Source organism: Vipera ursinii, assembly GCF_947247035.1.
Source record: "Vipera ursinii genome assembly, chromosome: 1".
Taxonomy (NCBI): domain Eukaryota; kingdom Metazoa; phylum Chordata; class Lepidosauria; order Squamata; family Viperidae; genus Vipera; species Vipera ursinii.
The window spans coordinates 181,134,079-181,156,569 of NC_139512.1; the positions used below are offsets into that span (position 1 = coordinate 181,134,079).

At 38.5% G+C, this 22,491-nt stretch overlaps 1 protein-coding gene across 2 annotated transcripts in view; it reads right to left on the reverse strand.

Annotated features, from left to right (window-relative positions):
• Window positions 1-22,491, reverse strand: part of ERBB4 (erb-b2 receptor tyrosine kinase 4) — a gene marked incomplete at both ends in the record, with an annotated part of 1,101,913 nt that overhangs the window by 214,050 nt on the left and 865,372 nt on the right. For both annotated transcript variants that reach the window (XM_083354418.1, XM_083354419.1), the window contains 4 exons: window positions 5,462-5,536; window positions 13,642-13,796; window positions 14,361-14,454; window positions 21,767-21,899. In XM_083354418.1, the coding sequence (XP_083210544.1) occupies window positions 5,462-5,536; window positions 13,642-13,796; window positions 14,361-14,454; window positions 21,767-21,899 (457 nt within the window). The remainder of the gene's footprint in view (window positions 1-5,461; window positions 5,537-13,641; window positions 13,797-14,360; window positions 14,455-21,766; window positions 21,900-22,491) is intronic.

A 22,491-nucleotide genomic window follows, 5' to 3' on the forward strand; every position in this document is an offset into this window, starting at 1 on the left:
ATCATGAGGCATCATTGGCCTTGCCATCACTTAAATTGTTTGGGCAGTTTATGGTAAAGTGAAATATTCTCACTCTTCCTTTATGGTAAAAGTTTCTAATATTTTACAGTAAAGGATTAATAAACTACTTGCTCCCACATCCCTTGTCCTTCTTATATTACAGCACTGTACAATAGGTGAGTGGGCTGATGAGCTAAGAGTGAAGTATTGGATTAAGCCATTTCCAGATATTAAGGAAGCAATCTGTCAGAAAACCCTTCAATCCTTTTTTGGGGAGATCTGCCAATCTGATGGTAGGGGGTAGGTTTTGCTCTGCTGGGAGGCGGGCTTACGGATGTATTTCCTTTACTCTTTTCTCTCTAAACTTTGTTGTATCTCTTTGGGGAAGGAATGTTCCAGGAGCCATCTGCCTTATCTCCACTCCACTGAGAGATCCATTGAAACACCTGGGAACCATCCCTTATTAGCTCCAGTTTCCATAACAATTTAACACCTGTAGATTGGCTGGAAATGAACTGGACAGTTGGACTCTGGGGTGGGGTTTGGATAGGGGTGTTTTATTGTAACGATTTACACTGGAATTATTTAGATCTTGCTTTGCTTTTCTGCTATCACTGTCTCCCAATAAAAGTTCCTGTTTGAAACAATGCCTGTTTCCAGAGTTCTATTTTCTTGGGAGTACTAGCTGAGGCAGGACCTTACACAATCATTATTAGATCTTTGCAATGATCTGGATTAAAATGAGGGGAAAGTGAATCTGCTTATGTAATTCTCTTGAAAATCATTTAAGAAAAACAGCATTTCTTCCTGGTTCTGCACAATTCTACAAAATGATTATTTAGTACAAGGAGATGCCACTATGCATATGTAAGTACATACTCTCAATTTCTTTTCTTGTTCAAATTTGCATTCATACATAATCATTATTATTATTAATTTTGTTCAGTTTTATTGTCTCAGTTTGTCTTCTGGTACCAATGGATAATGTACACTGGGAGGACAGGTGGAATGAACCTAGTAGTTATCCCACATCTTTGAGTTGCTTCCAGTATCATCGAACTGGATGCCATTTGAAACCACTTATTTGTAACTCAGATTGATGGTGCTGTATTAGCATTATAGATGGTAGTTCTGCAAACAAAGTCTTGCCTTATAGCAATTATACTATAAGCTGTTGAAGATTATATTTTGAGCCTCTTTAATATATAGTGATATATCTAGGTAAATTAATTTAAAATGAAGTGACATATAATACAGCTCTCCTTTTCATTAAATTCAGATGTGCTGAATATGTGTTTGAAACCCAGCATGGGCCATAGAAGACTGCATTTTTGAGCAAAGATTTGGACTGCAAAATCCAAAATAGTCTGAAGGCAGATATGTGATGCTTTCTGTGTTAACATTCTGACTATTTAAAAATCCCAGCCTTCATCACTATAGTATTCAACAGTTTAGTATTTCATGATTATCAAACAATGAGTGATAATAAAACTCATTCCCAGTACAATTAAAATGATCATTCAAAAAATGAACATAATAAGTGCATGGCAAAAGCTTGGAACAGCTAGTAAGTAGGGAACACAACAATAAGCAAGCTAGAAGCCATCTGCCAAACTACCAAAGATTGCCAACTAATTCTGGCACAGTCTCCATTCCTCTCTTTTTTTCTCTTGGCATGTGCTTCCAATGCAGGTTTAAGAGCTGATGAGCCCATTTTCTGCCAGTTGTTCTGTAAGAGGGAATTCTTTACTGGCAAAAGTACCTCGGGGACCACCTGCTGCCGGCGTCAACTTCCCTCCGCCCTGTGTGTTCCCACAGAGAGGGCCTCCTCAGGGTGCCTCCGGTCAGAGAATGTCGGCTGGTGGCCCCCAGGGGGAGGGCCTTCTCTGTGGGCGCTCCGGCTTTATGGAATCAGCTGCCGGTTGAGCTCCGGACGGCACCTGACCTTCGCTCCTTCCGACGCGGTCTGAAGACCCATCTATTTGTACAAGCCGGCCTGGCCTGATGGGGATATGTTGGGGTTTTAATGGGGATTTTAATGGGGATTTTTATATTGTATATTGTTACCGACTGTTTTAACTGGGCTATTATTTAATTCTTTTTTAATTTTTGTATCTTGTATTTTTTATGTATGCTCTGTTCACCGCCCTGAGTCCTTCGGGAGAAGGGCGGTATACAAATACAATAAAACTAAACTAAACTAAAAGTGGGACATATCTGATTCCTTACTATTGCTAGCTAATAGGAGATTATTCCTGTATTTATTCTACCTTTAATGTTCCAAGTCTATCTGTTAGCATGGGTCAGTGTACATTTCTTGTGTGTATTCAAGTGACATCTACTGTATATATTCCTGGACAACAGTGGGGTAGGACATGTGGTATTTTACTATTAAATAAGCATACTAAAATCATCAATCTAATTCCCATTCATAAATATCAATCTTCTGGTCACTTTAGTAAGGTCCTAGCCTGTTTCTATGATCAGAAGTAATCCATCATTACTTTAGTAGGACATATTCCTTTTGCCTATATCTCCAAGCCTAAGCAATAGTTATAATTATGTATTTGTTTCATTGAGTGGAACAATGTCCTAGAACTGAAATTTGTTGGTTTCTCTTCCTGGGTCAAATAATCTTGCATCTGGTCTTTGGTAATATGCTATATGTATTGCTAAACAAAGTTCCTGGGTAGGAAAAGGAATAGTTTGTGGGCCAAAATAAATATATTTTAACAATGCCCATCTATATATGGTTTTCTGATGATCTGAACTTATACTATTGATATACAATCTAGCCTCAGGATCAAAAAGTGTTATAAAAGTACATTTGTATTTTTACTCAAAATTGTACACTGTAATTTGAGACAATAGCAGGTTTGGTATCTTATTGGTCCTGTCAGCCAAGGAATGTCAGCTTGTGGGGACCAGTAGACATGTCTTCTCTGTCATATCCCTGCCCTCTGGTATACTTTCTCTCCAGAAATCAAGATAATCCCAACTCTGATTGCTTTTTCTAAGATTGTGAAGCTTGGTGGTGTTCCCAGACCTGAGGCTTTGAGTATGCTAAGGGCTCCATTTCTTGTCTGGATTAACAATCATGGCAACAGTTTTATTTGTGTTTGTGTGTTTATATGTGTTATGATATAGACCACCCAGAATCACTTGTTAAGAGGGGTGAGTATAAAAAAACAACAAAAAACAACAAATCCCTCTAAAGCAGGGGTCCCCAAACTATAGGCCGCAGCCCGGGACTGGACCACAGGCTCTTGGCCACTGGGTCATGGAAATGGCTTGCACATGTGTGGGCATGCATTCCCTCCCACTCGCGCTAGCATCCATGGCCCTGTTTTCACATGCACGTGGGCATGAATGGGAATGCTAGTATGGGGCAGGTGTCCGTGACTCATTTGCCTGGAGGCGGTCCGGGTCTGGATGGGGAGGAACAACCCTTGTCGGCTCAACCCTGACAAGACTGAGTGGCTGTATGTGCCAGCATCTCGGGAAATTCAGATTATTCCATCTCTTACTTTGGGGGGTGAGTTATTACCCCCCGTAGATAGGGCTCGCAACTTGGGGGTCCTCCTAGATTCACAGCTCTCCTTAGAAGATCATATAGGAGCTGTGACTAGGGGGGCCTTCGCCCAGGTTTGCCTGGTGCGCCAGTTGTGGCCCTATCTGGACCGGGATGCCTTGCGTACAGTCACCCATGCGCTCATGACCTCTCGTTTGGACTACTGCAATGCTCTCTACAAGGGGCTGCCCTTGAGGACCACTCGGAGGCCTTAACTGGTGCAGAATGCAGCCACGTGAGTTGCGTTGGGGGTTTCCCAATACTCCCATGTTACACCTCTGCTCCGCGAGCTGCATTGGCTTCCAGTTGCCCTACGGGTGAGATTCAAGGTGCTGGTGATGACCTATAAAGCCCTACATGGCATGGGCCCAGATTACCTACGGCAACACCTGCTGCCGGTGTCAACCTCCCTCCGTCCAGTGCGCTCCCACAGAGAGGGCCTCCTCAGGGTGCCTCCGATCAGAGAATGTCGACTGGTGGCCCCCAGGGGGAGGGCGTTCTCTGTGGGCACGCCAGACCCATGGAACCGCTTACCTGTTGAGCTCCAGATGGCCCCCGACCTTTGCTCCTTCCGACGGGATCTAAAAACCTATTTATTTGAACAAGCCGGCCTGGTCTGATGTGTTCGGGGTTTGGGTTTTAACATGGCTTTTAACTATTGTATTATATCGGGCATAATTATTTAATGTTTTTTTATCTTTTGTACTCTGTATTTTGATATTTATTCCCCTGTACACCATCCTGAGTCTTTCGCGAGAAGGGTGGTATAAAAATTTAATAAATATAATAAATATATAAATATATTTGTGCATGTGCGAACAGCGCTGCTAGCCCAGGTGGGTTGCACGGCCCATTTGCATATGCATGAACAGGGCCGCTAGCCACCACAGGGAGTGCGTGGCTGTTTGCACATATGCACGGTGCCAGTGCATGCCCCATGCACAAACGGGACCGCTAGTGCCGCACCAGTGTGTGTGGCCCCATGCATGCATGTATGCACCAATTCTGAAGCTGCTTTCCTTCCCTCTGGTCGCGAGCCCAGAGAGGTGGGAGAACTCTGCTCTAAAGAACTATCAGATAAATAAGATAAATCCCTCAATATTTTCAGAAACTATTTTTTTTACTATTATATCTGAATATAAGTAATTAAAAAATTACATTTTACAAGATGATGTTGATCTAAATAAAAAGAAACTTCAGCAGACTTAAGGTTAGTGCAGAATATTTGAGGCAGAAAATCACATTAACCAGTTTGATTAGTTTGGGACATATAACCAGAAAAGATCCATTCTATTTTTCAATCTCAACTCCTAGACAAGTTCTTGCAGTTGTCTTGGCAGGATTCCAGAAGTGGTTTGTTTTCGCCTGCTTCCTAGGCTGAGAAAGAGTGACTGGCCCAAGATTACCCAGCTGACTTTGTGCCTAAGGCAGGACCAAACTCACTGTCACCTGGTTTCAATTCTAATGTTTTAACCACTACACGATACTAGTTCTCATGAAAAATACTTATACATTTATTTATAGTAGTGCTGTTGCAACACATTTTATTCTACCCTCCTCCCCTACTAGGTAGTGTAGTTTGAACACAGGCTATGGAATCTCTAAAGGACTCCAGCCTGCCTTACACAATATCATTTAAACCCCCACTAAAATTATATTTTTAACATTCAAATTCCAAAAGAATCATGAGAGCATGTGGGAACTGCAATCTTATGTTTGAGGGTACATGCTTAAATTAATTTAATTTGTTAAGCATGAATAGTATGGAAAGTAACCCAAAAAGACTTGAATGGATGGATACAAATTTAGAGTCCTGCTCATTAAACTGGGTGATGTGATTAGCTTACTCCTTACAAAGAAAGAACAAAAAGTTGGGATGACTGATGTTACCTAGCGTGCTGCAGTAATGTGGACTGGCGTGTCCACGGATAGTAAATGCAGTCATGCCTAGTGGGGCCTCTACACCTGCAGGCAATTACAGAACAGAAAAGATCATTCACTATTCACAGGGGCCATGCACACACACCAGCACCTTTGCACACACATGGAACATGGGAGGTGTGGCAAGAGGAGCAAGTGCTCAGCAAGTACCTATCCATGAAACCGATGCAGTCCTCGAGGCGTGGGCCCACACATCTGCCGCAAATCCAGGGGAAGGTGGGGGAAGGGAGAAGAGAGAAAGAGAAAACTGCATTAGGCATTTTATAGGCAGAAGAATCATCATCATCATCATCATCATCAAACCCCTTCCATTTTCTCTTTCTTCAAAATAGTTGACTACAATATTCCATCCCTCAATTGTCATGAAGCCGTTGCTTCAAATGGTTTTCAGTTCAAAATGCCTCATGTGATGCTCTGCTGTTCGTAAAATTGCAAGGCTAAATCACTGTGGATACAAATTGTGGTTCTTCAGTTACTTACTTACCTCAGTACAGATCATTGTGGATTTGTGTAAAAATGATCAGAGCCAAGTTTCACCTGCCAAGGCAAAGATCTACGTACATGGTACCTTAATACAATGGCCCAATAAATTCAGTCATTAGTGTCTGTGATACAGTTATGGCTTAAAAGATAACAATTAACATTTTCTCTATTTCAAGGGGCATAACTACCATTCAATTATGCAGATTCTATAAAGGCTTGATAAAAAGTAATTATGTTCACCCAGTTTGTGTATTTATTAATTGATCAACTGATTGAACACATTTATAATACTATCAAACTCCATTAAGTGCTCTGTACAGCATACAACATTTAGTAAGAAACAACATAACAAAGATAAGAAGTATCTTTGTGTCAAGTAGAATAAAACCATCAGATTAACATGTAAAATTATATCAAAGGCTCACCACTCATGCTAATCAAAGGTCTGGGGAAAAGCCAGGTTATTAAGCACTTTTTAAAGATAGTCCCTTAAGGTTCTAAGGGGGATATTGTTACAGAGGACAGATGTTGCAACATGAAAAGGCCCACTTCCTTAACCCCCATCACGTGATATGGTTCAATGAGTGTGATGCAAATCAGGTCTTGTTGGATTGTATAGGACAGGCAAAAATGATCAGAGATAGGTAGTTACTCAGGCAGGCAGCTTCTATAGATAAAAGGCTTTATTTTTGGTAACCTAGCATCTTGAAATGCATTTAAAATTAACTGGTAACCAGTGCAGTTCATGAAGCAACAGTCTGGCACACAGTCTGCATTGATGTATTCTGGACCAGCTGCAGCTTCCAAGGGTAACCCCATGTACAAAACTTTGCAATAGTCCACACATAAAGTGACCAAGGCACAAGTTATTGTTTTGATAGGTGACCTCTCCAGTCCAGGAACAGGCACAGCTAACATACAAGATGGTTCTGTGCCATAGCCATTTGGCAAGAGCTGTCATCTCCACATTATATACCACTCCTGAATGGGGAAATGCAAACCCATCCAAAATTAAATATCCACAATGGCTCAAATGCTAGAGTTGAGCTCGAGTTTGTTCCCATCCATCCTGATCCTCTCATAACCTGTATACAAGGGATGGGCAATTAATTTTCCCAAGGGGCCACATGAAAAAGTGGGACTGTTATGGATGGCCTCTGTCTGCCACACACACCCCTGCCAGAGGTTGAACAGGGATAGACAAACGCCCGAATGTGGCCCGCAGGCTGTAAAATGCCCAAGTCTGCTCTACACCCTGGCATCTAACAACAGCATTTGGAGAGCCCAGAATCAACATGTAAAAGAGTATATCATCTTATGCCATCAAATGAGTTCAGCCAGTGGCCTCATCTCACAGGTTAGAGACCTCAGACTCAATCTCTCCTTTCTCCCACCAACCAGAGCTACACCCAAAGAAAGGGCACCCCTCTCACCAGGGAATCTTGGTTCTAACAAAAAGGCAGTGGGTTCAAACATCCCAGCTAAACTTGCAATACTATATACCTCAGGACTTGTCCAGTCACAGTGGAACTATGAGCAAATCTCAATATATCAGCTAGCTAGAATATTCCTATAGGGGTCCTCCAGATGATGCTGTGACTTGTCCTTTCCCAACAAGGAAGGAGAAGGAATGACCTTCCTTAAATATAGCTGTTGAATGACCATCATTCATTCTAGGCTAACTAAATCCTTGCCTTAATGCCCATCAGAACCTCAGAGAAAACCCCACATTTCCTCTGAAGCTATTAGTTGCCTGGGACAGACAAATCCATTAATTTCCTCGGACAGAATGCTCTAATGAGTTCTAGTCTCTCTGCAGCCTGAAGAAACTTCAGCAAAACAAAAGGCAATGATCTTTCTTTCACGGGTGAAGGTATTGCCCTCCACTATCAAATAACATTGCAACTACTCTGAGAGAAAAGCCAGATTTAGTATGCCCTCCACAATGCAAGACAGGCTCTTAATTATGTGGATACATGGTTTTCATGGCAGCCATTAACTCCTGAACTGTCTCAGACTATATCCTGCCATGGTTAAAATTCCCAAGATATAGTAACCTCAGGGACCTAGCTGCTAACCCAGTAACAAATTTAAGCAAATTGGAAAGGATACTGTTGCATAGCAGAGAGAGACCAGTATAAGAGCAACCATTGTCCTATAGAGTCTAACTGTCAGCCAAAGGATCTCACATCCAATGACATGAACAACAGAGCTTCTGAAAGCCATCAAGACTTCTTGAATGACAAGTGTACCTCAGCCAACCCCCCCCCCCGTGCCTAGGTTCACAGCTGATCTGGGCTCATAAATCAAGCACTGGATGGAGTTCTCATTCTTTTGAGATCTTCAGATAAAATCTTTATTTTTTTTAATTTTTGGCACAAAAATGTTTTTCCTATGCATCCTGGACAGTCACATTACCCATGAGAATGAGAAAGCCTCATGGTGCACCAAATGAAATATGAATTCCTCTTCAGCATCCCATTGAGCACAAAAATATCATCAGGAATTCCTTTCCCTCTCTTGAAATCTAAAATGCTCTGATAAAAGAAAGGGTTTTCAGCCTACTTTTTAGGGGATCCTAAACAAAGGCCTTTGCTTTAAGTATTTAGGCTTCTAGTATTTATAGATCAAACATCTTCTTGGAAAGTTGTTTATGAGGCTGGTAGGGAATGATGTGGCAATGGCACTGTGCACTTATTGAACAGGCTTTTTTATACCAATTTCATTCCAGTTGCCAAGCTACGGCAGGGAATTAAAGATTATATAGAGAAGTATTTTGACTTTTTTTAACTATCATTCCTATTCTGAATCAAGCCAGACATCCCATCACAGTCACTGTTTCTATTTATTCTAAAAAAGCCATGAAGAAGAAAAAATATGAATAAGAAAATAAAATGAAGGTAAATTAATTTATTCAGGGCACAGATCACTAAAACCCTGTGGGCCGGGACGGGAGGAATAAGGCAAAAAAACAAACAAACCCACCAGCATCTTAGATATGCATTATGACTACTTAAATTCCCCATCAATACTGAATGGTACATTGACACATTTTAAAGGAGGTGTATTTATAAGAATAGCTTTAAAAAAAGAGTAGTCACAAACTTATTTTGCTTAGTTACTGGCATTAATACAAGCAGGTGATTTTTAATGATACCTATAGCCTGTTCTGAACAAGATAATATATTTGCTTCATGTTTAATATAAAAATCAGAAAGTTATTATGAATCACATTTATCAAAAGCCAAAATGTCTGTTTCAGAATATATTTTTGCTTCTATTTTACAGTAGGTGCTTGGAAGAGACAACTGACAAAATTCATTTTTCCATAGCTTGGTAGCTTGGCAACCCTTCAAAATGTATGTGTAATTTTATTAGAAGGGGTTATCAGAATAAAATGTCTGTAGGGGAAATATCAGAAGCATGGTTTCATATATATATATATATATATATATATATATATATATATATATATATATATATATATATATATATATATATATATATATATATATATATATATATATGTTTGTGTGTGTGTGTGTGTGTGTGTATTATTGCCCAAAAGCCACTAGGGACAAGGTACTGATGAATAAAGATATTTGCCTGTAATAATTTTCTGCTTTATCCACCTGAACTGAATTAAACTCACCAATGAATTTAAGCCAATATTTTTATTGCTACTTGTATTTTTAACAATTAATACAAATACATGTATTAAGTAAAGATTTTTCCACTCCTATTGCAATGAAAGAAGGATGGAAAAAAATCCAATTGTTACATTTCTTTATTTCCAGATGTTTTTAAAGTTTAAGAAGAGAACTAATATTAATTAGGGTATAAAAAACTATCTTCCATTATTAAGCCCCTCTGAAATACTTTTTTTTCCTTCCCAGTAGGAATACTAATTTTTAACTGTATAACTCAGATTTTAAAGGGTCGAATACAAGTTATGTCTACCACAAATTCTGGTATATCTTTGCATTCTTAGTTTAATTTCCCTAAAAGCTCTGTTGTAATTAGATCTGCAAAACCAGCAAAAGGTCTCGTTTTGAATGGCAACAGCTGTTGACATCAGCATTTTATTGAATTATTTACTGCTTTAATTTTAGCAGCAAAACAATACAAGCCTCTTGTGAATTATTATTTTACAAAATTAATTTGTTGGTTGTCTCTTGGTTTTTGTTAGAAATTACCCAACAGTCTCATTGCAGAATAACTCAAGTGGTCCATATTAAATGTTCAGAAGTCACACAACTTCACCTGCTGGCATGCCATGCTTCACTTATTGTAGTGATAAAAAAAATTCTTTGGATTTGAAAATGCTCTTCTCTATACCTTCTGTACTGTTACCAAGATAATAGCACAGGCACTTCTATGAAATCACCAGGAGTGAAGCTTGATTTGGAAAAGATGTTGTTATTATATGTCAAGTGCACCATGGCAGAACAGGTTCTGATGGTTGAGAAGTTTATGGAGGTATGGTAAAATAGAAATCAAGTTACTGGTTTTCTTTCTCTGATAACTTTTTATTTTTGTTTAGTCTACAAGACTTAAAGAACGAAGGACTTTAAGAACTAAGAACTAAGAAAAAAGGGCACAAAACTCACAAGTGTTGACAGAGAAGAAAAGCTTCCATAAACCACAATCCCCTCTAGCTTTCTTAGCCTGTACTTTGAAAAAGAATTCACAATAGTTAGAACTTGCAGGTTCTAACTTTCATCACTATTTTAAAAAATATTCTGATTTCCATTTCCAAATGTGGCTAATACTGACTGAATTATTTGTGCACCCTTTTCTAATCAACACATTTGGCTGATACCTGGATCAAATTCAGCAAGCTTTTTTTAAAAAATGATTCATTCAGAAAGTACTCCTACAAAAGGGCTTGGTTCTTCAAGCACCAGCATTATCCTTTGAAATGTATTCCATTGAAGTCTTCTGGAAAAGGGTACTTTGTTTTCAATGATGTTTCATGACATCTGCTGTGTGAACATTAATGCCAAAACATGGTAATCAGAACCAAGGAGAAGGATCTTGAATAAATACCAATGAGATCCTGTATCTGTGCCAACTTTCATCATAAGAAGCATTGGGAATACTTCCACACAAGGGGCATTCATTGAAAACAAGAGCCATTTTAATAGATTTAGGAGAGGAGTATTAAACACAAGTCATGTATCATAAGAACTGAAGTGGAAATGTAATTATGGATGCCTAAAAGCAAAACCTTTGCAGATTATTTGGTTGCCAGATATAATGATTTTCTATTTTGATAACACTTTATTCAATTAATATGGTGCTGTTGCTGAAGAAGGGGAAAAAACAATATAGGTGTGGATGTTTCACTGCCTTTGTAAAGATATTCTAACCAACACTAATTCAACTTCTCTAACTCTAGGAATTAGAATTAGCTGAGGATGTGAAAGTAGGAGGAAGACTGGGGGAAGGTGATGACATAATCTCAGATCCTGTCTAATGTCAGGACCCACTTCAATCCCACATTTTAAGAAAGCAGAACTCTTGGAAGCAATTTCTTCCATCAGGAACTTTTATTAAGAGTAGTTGATAGCAGACGTAATAGACAAGATCTGAGATTTCCTGCACAGAACGATAGGTTAAGGTATCCCCAATCAAGACCCCACCCCATAGTCCACCCAGCCAGTGTGGGATGGCCAATCCCCAGGTGTTAGGTCCATTGTGGGAAAAGGAGAGATAACATTGGCCCATCTCTGGTTCACACAGTGGTGGTTGGGTGGCTCTTCACACCTTCCTCTGACAGCGTAGAAATAAACCAGGCATGGAGGTTACATTCCTTATCCCCTCCCTTGTTCTAGCTGACAGTTTAGGGAGAGAAAGTTCAGAGAGAGATATAACGCAGGAAGCAAAATGTTACACTGTAGCGGATAGAGGACACAGAGGCAATAAACGAAAGCAAAAGTTTACATTGTAGCAGATAGAGGAAGCAGAGGCAATAAACCCGCAGGAACATCCCCCCTTCCCCTTGGGAGTATGGCAGAACCCAGGGAAAGGTGAGATTTGATTTTCGGTCAGAGGGGATAGATAGAAATGAAATAGGAATGGGTTTTGACAACCTGAGTTCTTGTTGCCAAGAGATGTTTATTATTCACTGTGGGTTGGATGACATCACAAGTAAGTAGATTAAAAGATGGGTTGAAATTTATATTCATGGAATGTTGATTGATAATTCCTCATCAATTTGGAAAAAGTGTCTAAATGAGGTACCACAAGAATCAGTCCTGGATCATCTACAGTTCAAAATTTTTATTAATGATTTGGATGAAGAGGTAGAGGGAATCCTTATTAGATCTGTAGGTAATAAAAAAAACTCATGGATGCTAGATTGAAAAATATTGGGCTGACAGTAATAGAATTAAATTTAGTAGGGATAAGTATAAAGTTCTTCACTTATGAAATAAAAATCAAATGCACAACTATTGGATTGGGAATTCTTGGTAGCACTTCAGTGTTAAAAAGATTTTCCATTTTTAAATTAATAGTACTTGATCTCATTTAATAAGCGTCAGAAGTATGAAGTGGCTGCAAAAAAGGCAGATTTATTTTAGGCTGCATTAACAGAAATATAATTTCCAATTCATGGGAAATAATTCGACTCTATTATGCTTTGGTCACACCCCATCATTGATATCATTTCCAGGTCTAGCATCATATTGCAAGAAAAAAATCATAGAAATCCTTAAACCAATTCAGAGAAGGGCAACAAAGACGACTGGGTTACTAGAAATGAATTTAATGATTCCTTCCAACTTTAAGCTTCTATTTTTTATTGATAAATTTCTTATTTATAAATCATAGTTGATTTGTGAAATCCAATTAAAAGGTTTTGTAAAAGGAGGGGAAAATTTTCTCTTCTAGTTAACACTAACCCCAGCCTCCAAATCTTGAGGTTTCACAATACAAAGGGAAATAGGATGGAAGAGAAGATGTGCATCCTTTGGTGCCATGGTGAATTAGGCCCGGTTTGCTTTGCATTGCATTTTATAATAACATAAAGAAAAACAGGGATTCAGTCCATTTACCTGTTTAAAATCCTGTATTCAAAAATTATAACCATTTGTACAAACATTACACAGATAGAGATAAAAGGGTCAACTGTGACCTTCACCTTCACATGCAGGTACCTGAAGTTCAGTTAAAAAGCAAGGCAGCACATCTTTACCACACTTATTATATATACAAACTTGAATGCAACTCTTCATGTGACCTATCTGTCTTCTTCATTAACGTCACATGGAAAGTAGCACTATCCTTCTAGGGAAGGTAGATCTACTCACTTTCCTACCTCCCAGCTGAACATAAAGACAGTTAGGGGAGGGCTGCATTCTTAATATGCTAAGGAAAACACACACTAAAGCATACTTTTGCTCTTTTAGTGCAGATGATCTTTATTGCCTGTTTCCCCCATTCGAGCAAAAGAGAGAAAAGGGATTGTAAAGGGTGTGGTAACTCAGACTCCGAGAGAGTATTGCAATAAAGATATTGGTCTATCATCTTCTTAGCTTTGCCATATTCATCGAGATTAAGTGGTACAGCAAAATTGATTGAAAGTATCACATGTAGCAATGATTTTTAAAAAAACATATGTACAATAAATGTAAACTTACCCTTGGGTACAATTTGGATGACAAGAATGACATTCACGATCCTCATCCGCATACTTAAATATGAAGCTGTTTGTCCCCTGTACACCATCAGGACATTTTTCAACACAATTGGGGCCATCTTTAAAATGAAAGCATTTGGTACAATGATCTGGTCCCTATATAAAAAGAAGAAACATAAAATATCCACATTTCTTTTTCAGTTTGGAGATTCACCAAGAGCTTCTAAGAAACATCAGGTAAGTGTAATATTTGACATAGGATGCACTACTCATATTGCCTTAAGACTTATGTCAGGAGTTTTCACAAAGGCAGATCAATGTTATACTTCATTAGATGTTATCTGTATTTCTTTTCACCTATGCAAAACTTTCATGGGAACATGTATAGCTTCAGCACAGTGTTGTCACTAAGATTAGAACTAGAATCAGAGACATCCAGGTTTAAATCCATCCTAAGCACAATATGTTTAGGTGGTGATTTTGGGAGAGCCATATACTCTTAGCCTAATCTAATTCACAAGATTGTAACTGTAGGGAAAATTATGAGGGAAGAGTGCATTGTACATTGTCCTGAGCTCATAGAAGAAAGGGATGTATATAAACCTAGCAAATAAGGACAATTAATAAATTTACAAAGGAAGAAAGGATAAAAAAAAGAAAACAAATCTGTCTTCTATAATAACCAGCTTATATGTTGGATTATATATGGGTTGTACTTACAGCCCCCGTACAAGTTACTCTGTTTCCATCCATCTTCTCACACTGCGGATCACATTCCACACAAACTGAACCATTTGCAAATTCTCTGTATTCCCTGAGAAATAACAAGCAGTTTAAGAATCAGGGAGCAACTTTAGTTTCTGACATAATTGTTTATTCTGCTAGCAAACGTGCTTATTCCTCCAACTATACCTTCTCTTTGTTAACTTTCTAATTATATCCCCATCCCTGGATTAACATGCAAATGTCACATTTGGCACATCCAAAAAAAGAAATTTCTGGCATGTAGGAACTACCAAGAGTAAAACTTTATTGAAAGATCCATTTAGGCACAGCAGAAGCAAAGTCAGCTCTGAGGTTTCCCTGTGAAAACCCACATAGGTAAAACCCTTTTTTCACCCCTGGGCTGCCCACAGTTCATTGTCCACCAATTACACTCAGTACTTTTGTTTTGGAAAACTATCTGCTCAGGCTGGCAGCCCTGAGAACTTGGTTTTGGTGCGTATCTCCTCTCTGGCGGCAGATGGCTCTCATGCATTCCTTATCCCTCCCCCCTCCCTAGAAATTTACCAACCCCCCTCATGTTTCTGTTCGGCAAACTGCAAGGTGAAGGTTGATGTAGGAAACAAAGAAAGCGAGTCAGCTTTGAAAATGTGCACATAAATGCACTGCTAAGTTTTATTCACTGTTTGTAAAAACAAGGATATTAAAATATTTCATACTATTTATACAAACATGCAGTATGCCCTTGTTGATTGGGATCCACCCAGAGTTCGATATAAAATGGGAAGCTATATCAGTATTTTAAATAATAAATAAACATTCTGGAGATGGAAAAACACATCTATTGAAATAAAGAGATGTATTTTATACATATCTGATCTAATTTCAACCACTAGGGTTTCCTCTATCTCTGATGACTTCCTTGGTACACTTGAAAGACCTCTAACAAATTACTCCTTTGTGAAAGAAAGAAAGAAAAATCATCTAAAAATGCTGCTTGCACAGAAATAATGGGGAAGCTGAAGTTATATAAATCATATATTTGGAAGCGAAAACAGTTGTCAGTGTTATTAGTGGGAACAGCACTTGGATGTTCATTTCCTGTTCTTTCATCCTGGGAATAATTGCAGGGGTTGTACAGAACACCAGGCATGCATATAACCTACTGACTCAGCATTCAAAGCTAGAGTGGTCTATTAGCTACCTAGTTGTTAAAGACAATCAGATGAAAAGAATCATACTGTTGAGATGCTAGAGTTCTTCTACGTGACCCACTGAGTCTGTTAGTGAAATGGGAACTATAATCAATTGTAGACAGGGGACTAATATCATAACCCAATATTTTCTTGATCTCAGAAATCTAACATTATGGAAAGAACAAGAAGTATCTGTGAGCCTGTGCCTTCCCAATTGAAGTAATTTGTTACTGTGGGGACACCATGTAGTATAGATTAGTTTATAAAAAGAGCCATAGACCAACTTATCTAAGATTAAAATTCAGTGCAACAGGGATTAAAAAGTGTCATACATTAATATCCTAATATTGGCAAAGAATTAAAAATTACATTACTAAAATACTACTATCATATTTGATATTTGACTACGTATGGAGATGACAGTAGAACAGATTTTAGCAAACTTCAGTGTATTAACTGAGGACTGATAAAAGGAGCAACACAGTAATCAAGACCTAGATGTCTCTATTTCTTCAACTTTCAATGGAAAATTTTTAATAATGGCATCACTAAAATCCCTGCTTCCAATTCTTCTGCAAAAAATGAAGAAAAGGTTATATGGGAGTAGTAGTGGATGTTTGTGAGGAAATTATTGTGAACTTCATTAATTATGATACTGACTATTATTGCATTATTTTGTTGGAAAAGGAAAATTCTCAAGAAAAATATAGTTTGTTTCCATGCAATAGATTCACAATATAGCATGCTGTAATTTAGCTTCAATCAGGTCTTTGGCTTTCTTGGACTATATCTGACCTGTTTCCCAATTGGTAGAATTAGTGTTTTTGTCAGCTCCAGGTTTTACAGATTACTCTCAGTCTGATTTCATCCTCCTTTGTTTTCTGGCTCCTCCCAGGGGGTGCTAGAGGCTTTGCCACAGAGCAGGTCTTTCTGATTTCACATTGTCTATCATCTGTACATTGTCCCTAGCAGCTGTCTCCTTGCTTTGCAGCTGTTAAGGAGAGATGTGCAATTTTGTTCTCACTCCTAATATCACTGAGAATTTCCTTTTGGCTGACTGACACCATATGGAAATATCTCTATTCTGTATGCTTGTTCAATGTACAGATATTATCATGTTGCTAAAGGTAAGCACTCCATATCCTTCAGGCGGGGAAAGGCAGAAAGGAATGCCACTTTAGACTTTTTAAGAGTTATGATAAGAATGTGCGTGGCTTGTCATTCACCCACCCTGTCTCTCCACCAGCAAGAAAGTGGCCACCACAGTTATGGTGAACCAGAGGTAGAAAGGAAAAACCAAGGAGGACATTTATGAAGCAATAGATTAAGACTGTTTGGAATTCTATTCTGCAATAAGTGGTTGTTGTTGGTTTTTTTTTTGCAGAGCTGTTCTTCTAAATCCAAAGGAATTCAGCTACAATTATAGCTAGTGAAATTTTGCCAAAAGGTTTTTACTGCAGATCCTGAAAAGAAAACTCTCTCAAAGAAATTGTTTTGATTACCAGATACTAATTTAGTTTTCTGTATCTTTTGGATACAGACTCTCTTTTATAGCCCTTACATAAAAACAGCAGTTAGGTACAGCATTTCACATACATGTACATCAAGAAGAATAAGAAATGGAAAAATCAGAAACTGATAAAAACAGTTTTATAAGACTATCAGGAAGGAAGTGACATGGGTAGAAGAAAAGGGAATTTCCTTGCCTAAATGCAGATATTGAAAAGGCTTTCTTTCATACTAGAGGGACCTGGAGTTGACCTCAATAAATGGCATGAGGAAGTTTTCTCATTTCTCAAATTCACTAAGAGCAGTTGGAATTCTATTGGAAAGAAATTGAAAGCTATGTATATTTGTATATTGACAAATGTGTTGCGGCATTTTGGCCCAATTTTAGCTTCCGTATATTCTTCAAAGGTGGCCCTGTGTAGAGTGCAATGATCCATTTGGAATAAAATAGACCAGATCAACATTCCTAAAAGACATAACTGGTTAATCAGCCTCATCTTGGTAAAAGCACCCATGGCTACCAAGAACAGCTAATTCAAGGACAGAGGGAATAAGAAAAATCTACAAAACAGTGTTTTCAAAGAGAGTGCTACCCAACTCAGCAGAAGTTGAATTCCAAATCTGAGATCAAGTCTACTGATCGAGAATAATCTAGTAAGACCACATCTGGAATACTGCACCCAATTTTGGTGACCATACTACAAAAAAGATGTTGAGGCCTTGGAAAAAATTCAGAGAAGACCAACTAAAATGATCAAAGGCTTGGAGACTAAAACATATGAAGAACATCTGCAGGACTTGGGTTTGACTAGTCTAAAGAAAAGAAGAAACAGGGGCAACATGATAGCAGTGTTCCAGTGTTTGAGGGGCTGCCACAAAGAAGAGGGGGTCAAATTATTCATCAAAGCACTAGAGGGCAGGACAAGAAACAATGGATGGAAACTAATCAATGAGATAAGCAACCTGGAATTAAGGAGAAACTTCCTAACAGTGAGGACAATTAACGAATGGAACGGCTTGCCTTTAGAAATCGTGGGTGCTCCATCACTGGACAGTTTTTTTTATTTAAAAAGTTTTACAGTACATTTTAACTTTAATCCCCCCTCCCCCACCCCTATCTAACCCTCCCTCTCCCTCTCCCCCATTCCCTCCTCCCCCCCCCGACTTCCCAGAGCTAAATACAGGGTATAAAAAAGAAAAACAAACATAAGCATCCATATGCTATCACGATAAACTATTAATTCTATCACCCTCTAGCTCATGTAAAATGATTACAAACAATATTACTATTACAGATAAGAAAAAAAAAGAAAGAAAACAGAAAAGGAGCTTTACTCAAATGCTAAATAAAATTTCTTAATCCCAATCCTTATTCATATTAATTTCAAAAAAGAAAACAATTCATCTACTATTTACATTCTCCCACATTTCTCTAAATTCTAAACAAATTCTCAATTACACGCCAAAAGCGCCTATCTCTATTAACCTTATTAATCTCCAACCAAACTGAACTATGATCAAAAATAGTTCTTGCATATATCACACCAAATGTCGCACAGTTCCAGATCATCCATCTATACGTCTAGGACACCATTCCAATCTCCAATGAAAATAAAATAAAAAATTTAAAAAATTTATAATCCAATTAAGTAACCTTTATATGTAGTAAGTTAAGAAAAATCAACTTGTTATTGATTAGGAGCTTGCGTACCCAATCTTAAATTCAATAAATACTTTTAGTCCATAACCCTAATATACGTTTCTTGCAAACAAATAGCATCAGTCTTAAATTGTTTTAAATATTGAAAAACTTTCTTTCTCCTCTATGATGAATTTAATCCATTGACATTCTAAATTAGAGATTTAGTCACCAATCTTGACGCTCCAAAGCTTTTGGAGCACGTCTGAAATGACCCCTGTATCTTCTTTGGACCGCGCCCTTCCCACAGCTTCACTATAAGTACGCTTTGGAGGTTCCATAACTTTCTGCTTGTCTTGCTCTTGCTCTCGTCTCGCTCGTCTTAGGGCAGCACGCATCATCCTCTGCTCTCCAGCAGCAACCGATGAGGCTGTAACTTGATCCCCTCCAGCACCATTCTCCTCTGTCTGTCTATCTGCAACATCTTGAGGCTTTCCCTCGCCATATCCCTTTGCAGCTTCCAGAAGTGATAGGGGGGTTGCTTTTAACACATTGCTATAAAAATCACGTGCCTGGGCCACAGTAACCAGACGATGTCTTTTACCTTCGTGCATCACCACCAGTCCAACTGGAATCTCCCATCTAAACTTGACATCACATTTCTTAAGTTCCTGTACAAGAAGTGCAAAATCTTTCCTTCTCCTTAAAATCTTTGGAGGAATCTCTTTTAAAACCAAAACTTCTTGCTCAGCAACTACCAATTTAGTATCATAAGCAGCTTGAATGACTTCATCTCTAATTACTCTCTTTGTAAAATAGACCACCACATCTCTGGGTAACTTCCTCTGTCTTGCAATCCATGAATTTACACGAAAAATTTTATCCATACTTCCCTCAATTTCAGATGCTGGCTGGCCCAATACCGGTTCCAAAGCCTCAGAGATCAGCTGCTTTAAATCTTCTTTAGAATTCTCCTTTAAACCCCTAATTCTAATAGCATACTGCATCTGTTGGTACTGAACAAGGCTCAATTTTCCGTCCATTTTGTCCCTTATATTTTCATTCTCTAATACCTTTGCTTCTAATATAGAGTTCTTTTGACTGAGATCCTCCACTTTTTCACCCAGCTGTTGCACACATTCAGCTACACTTTCAATCATAGACAACATGTCTACCCTCATTGCTCTAAACTTCTCTTCCATCTTCTTCTCCAATTTCTCTTCCAGCTTTTTCAACTTTTCATCCATCATATCAGACACTAACTGTGAATGCTTTTCAAGGGCATCTTGTAAATCCTTAAGTGTCAGTGCCGGAGGAAGTGCAGGAGGAAGCAAAGCTTGCAACGAGGTCTGTTCCACCGGGGAAGACCCCACACTCCGAAGAGCTTTAGAAGTCTTGGCTGCCATCTTTCCCCACTTTCACTTATTGCGCACTTTCACTTTAAAGCTATAAAATCCATTGAGCTAGAGAGTAAAGCTAAAAGTCCACATCACCTTGACCTCCTGTACCGCTCTGCCTGCATCTTGATACTCAAAAGTATTTCCTTTTGGCAGGGGTGGTTGCTAATGCCTGGCTCTGCTCCAAAAATCACGGAGCAGAGACGCTGCGCAGCTCGGAGCAACCCAGGCTTCGGGGGGGCTCAATCCTTCAGCCACCCAAACTCTCAGCTCAGGCGGCCACGGAGAGCTCAACCCCTACCTGGGGCCTCACCCCCTCCTCTTCTCCCGAGGAGGGGGCTTCAAATCCATCTAAACAGCTGATCGGCGCTGTTTATGATGGAAAAAACACAGCTGTGGAGCGGGCAGCCCGGAGACGGCTGTCTTCGGCGTCGCGTCGCCACCGGAAGTCATCACTGGACAGTTTTAAGAAGAGACTGGACAGCCACTTGTCTGATATGGTGTAGGTTTTCCTGCTCGAGCAGGGGGGTGGTCTAGAAGACCTCCAAGGTCCTGTTCTATTCTATTCTATTCTATTCTATTCTATTCTATTCTATTCTATTCTATTCTATTCTATTCTATTCTATTCTATTCTATTCTAATCCTTTTGTCATTTCAGAATTCAGTTTCATTATTTATTTATTTATTTATTTATTTAATTAAATTTTTATACCGCCCTATTCCCGAAGGACTCAGGGCGGTTTACAGGGCAGCATAAAATACAATATAAAAATAGTATAAAATTAAAATAGATTAAATTAATTAAGCCCAACAATTAAAACAATATTAAAAGCTAAAACCCCTTCAGTCCAGGCCTGATAGATCAAAAATCATTTCCAATGCATTATCTCCAGACAATTAATTATGAATTTCACAGTCTCCTTGGAATGTGATGGATGTGTGATATTGCTGATACTGAAACCTCAGACCCAAACTATTTCTCACCATTTACTATTCTCCACTGTCTAGCCCCCAGCCTTGTCTGGTGTCCAAAATTGTTGTGAGCACAAACTAGGTTTAAAGCTGCATTGAAATGGTTTGAGGCAGTTTCCCCTCCCTCCTGCTTCAAACAAGGGAATATGAAGTTAGAAGTTAGAATAACAGATTTGGAAGGGACTTTGTAGGTCATCTATGCATTCAGGAGACTGAACCAGATAACCTCACTAGTTCCTTGGGACTTCCTTTTGACAGAGATCAAACTTCTCCAATCTGTTGCACATTTCCCATCTAAAGTACCAGTCAACTCTTTTTATACAGTGTTGCTGCTTTTCAACCTTCCATTTAAAGCACAAGGACTGGACAAGCCTTTTCCTTGTTCCAGCTTGGTGTCTTTCAAAAGAATGACCAATTGTTTTGCCTTGTGGCCATCCCCTGCAGTCAATGTTCTAGTCCAGTTACATACAATTATATACATAACTTTTCAAATTGAAATATCTTAGATTATTTTGCATGATTCTCCCATAAAAGATGCTGCTGACTAGCACAAGTTATGATTACCAGTTGCTGCATGACAGATGGCTTCTTCTATTACCTAAACATAAAAATTAGTAATTTCAAACCTATGAACATAATTATATAAACACATGTGCACACAAACAAAGCCTATAGGGAAAAATGACTTACCCTTCATAAAGGTGACAAGACTTTACACAGGTTTTTCCTCTGATGAAGTGTTTACACGATAAACACTGATCTGGCCCTGGCCCCCAACATCCATTTTTTGAGCATAAATGGCTGCATATCATCCCTTCTGCAGCTGTAAAATAAAGGCAGGCACAATCATTCATAATAAGCAGTGTACTAAATGGCACGTGCAATGCTTAGTTCTATCACCACCACTTAAATCCATACAATAAAAATGGGAGAAAGAAACAGGAGAAATTTCTTCTTGCTTTAACAAAGGTTGCTCTTGGGCTAGTACATTAAAATATTTTGCTTATGGTCACTGGATTATTATCAGCAGTAGAAAAAGATTACGAGAACACACCTCTTCAGAGGATTATTTAATATTACTCATTAATACTAATAACGTTTTAAATTGAAACAGTACAGATTTTTTTTATGTGATATGTAATCTGTGATTATTTTAAATGGTTTAAAATTTGCTATGGCATGAAATGATCTACTAATTGAAATGTTATTTCCTAATTTCTTTAACTAAACATTTATGTCTAGAGAGCAGAAGGCTTGGAATTAACATACTGTATCATCCTGGATAATAAGAATGTATTAGTGGCATCATGAGCTGTTTCAGAAATATTGCTGAAGAATTTTTAGGTGGAGATAATATAGAAACAGATGGAATATGTTTGACTAAAAGTCATAAAAGAGAATTAAGTTATTATAAA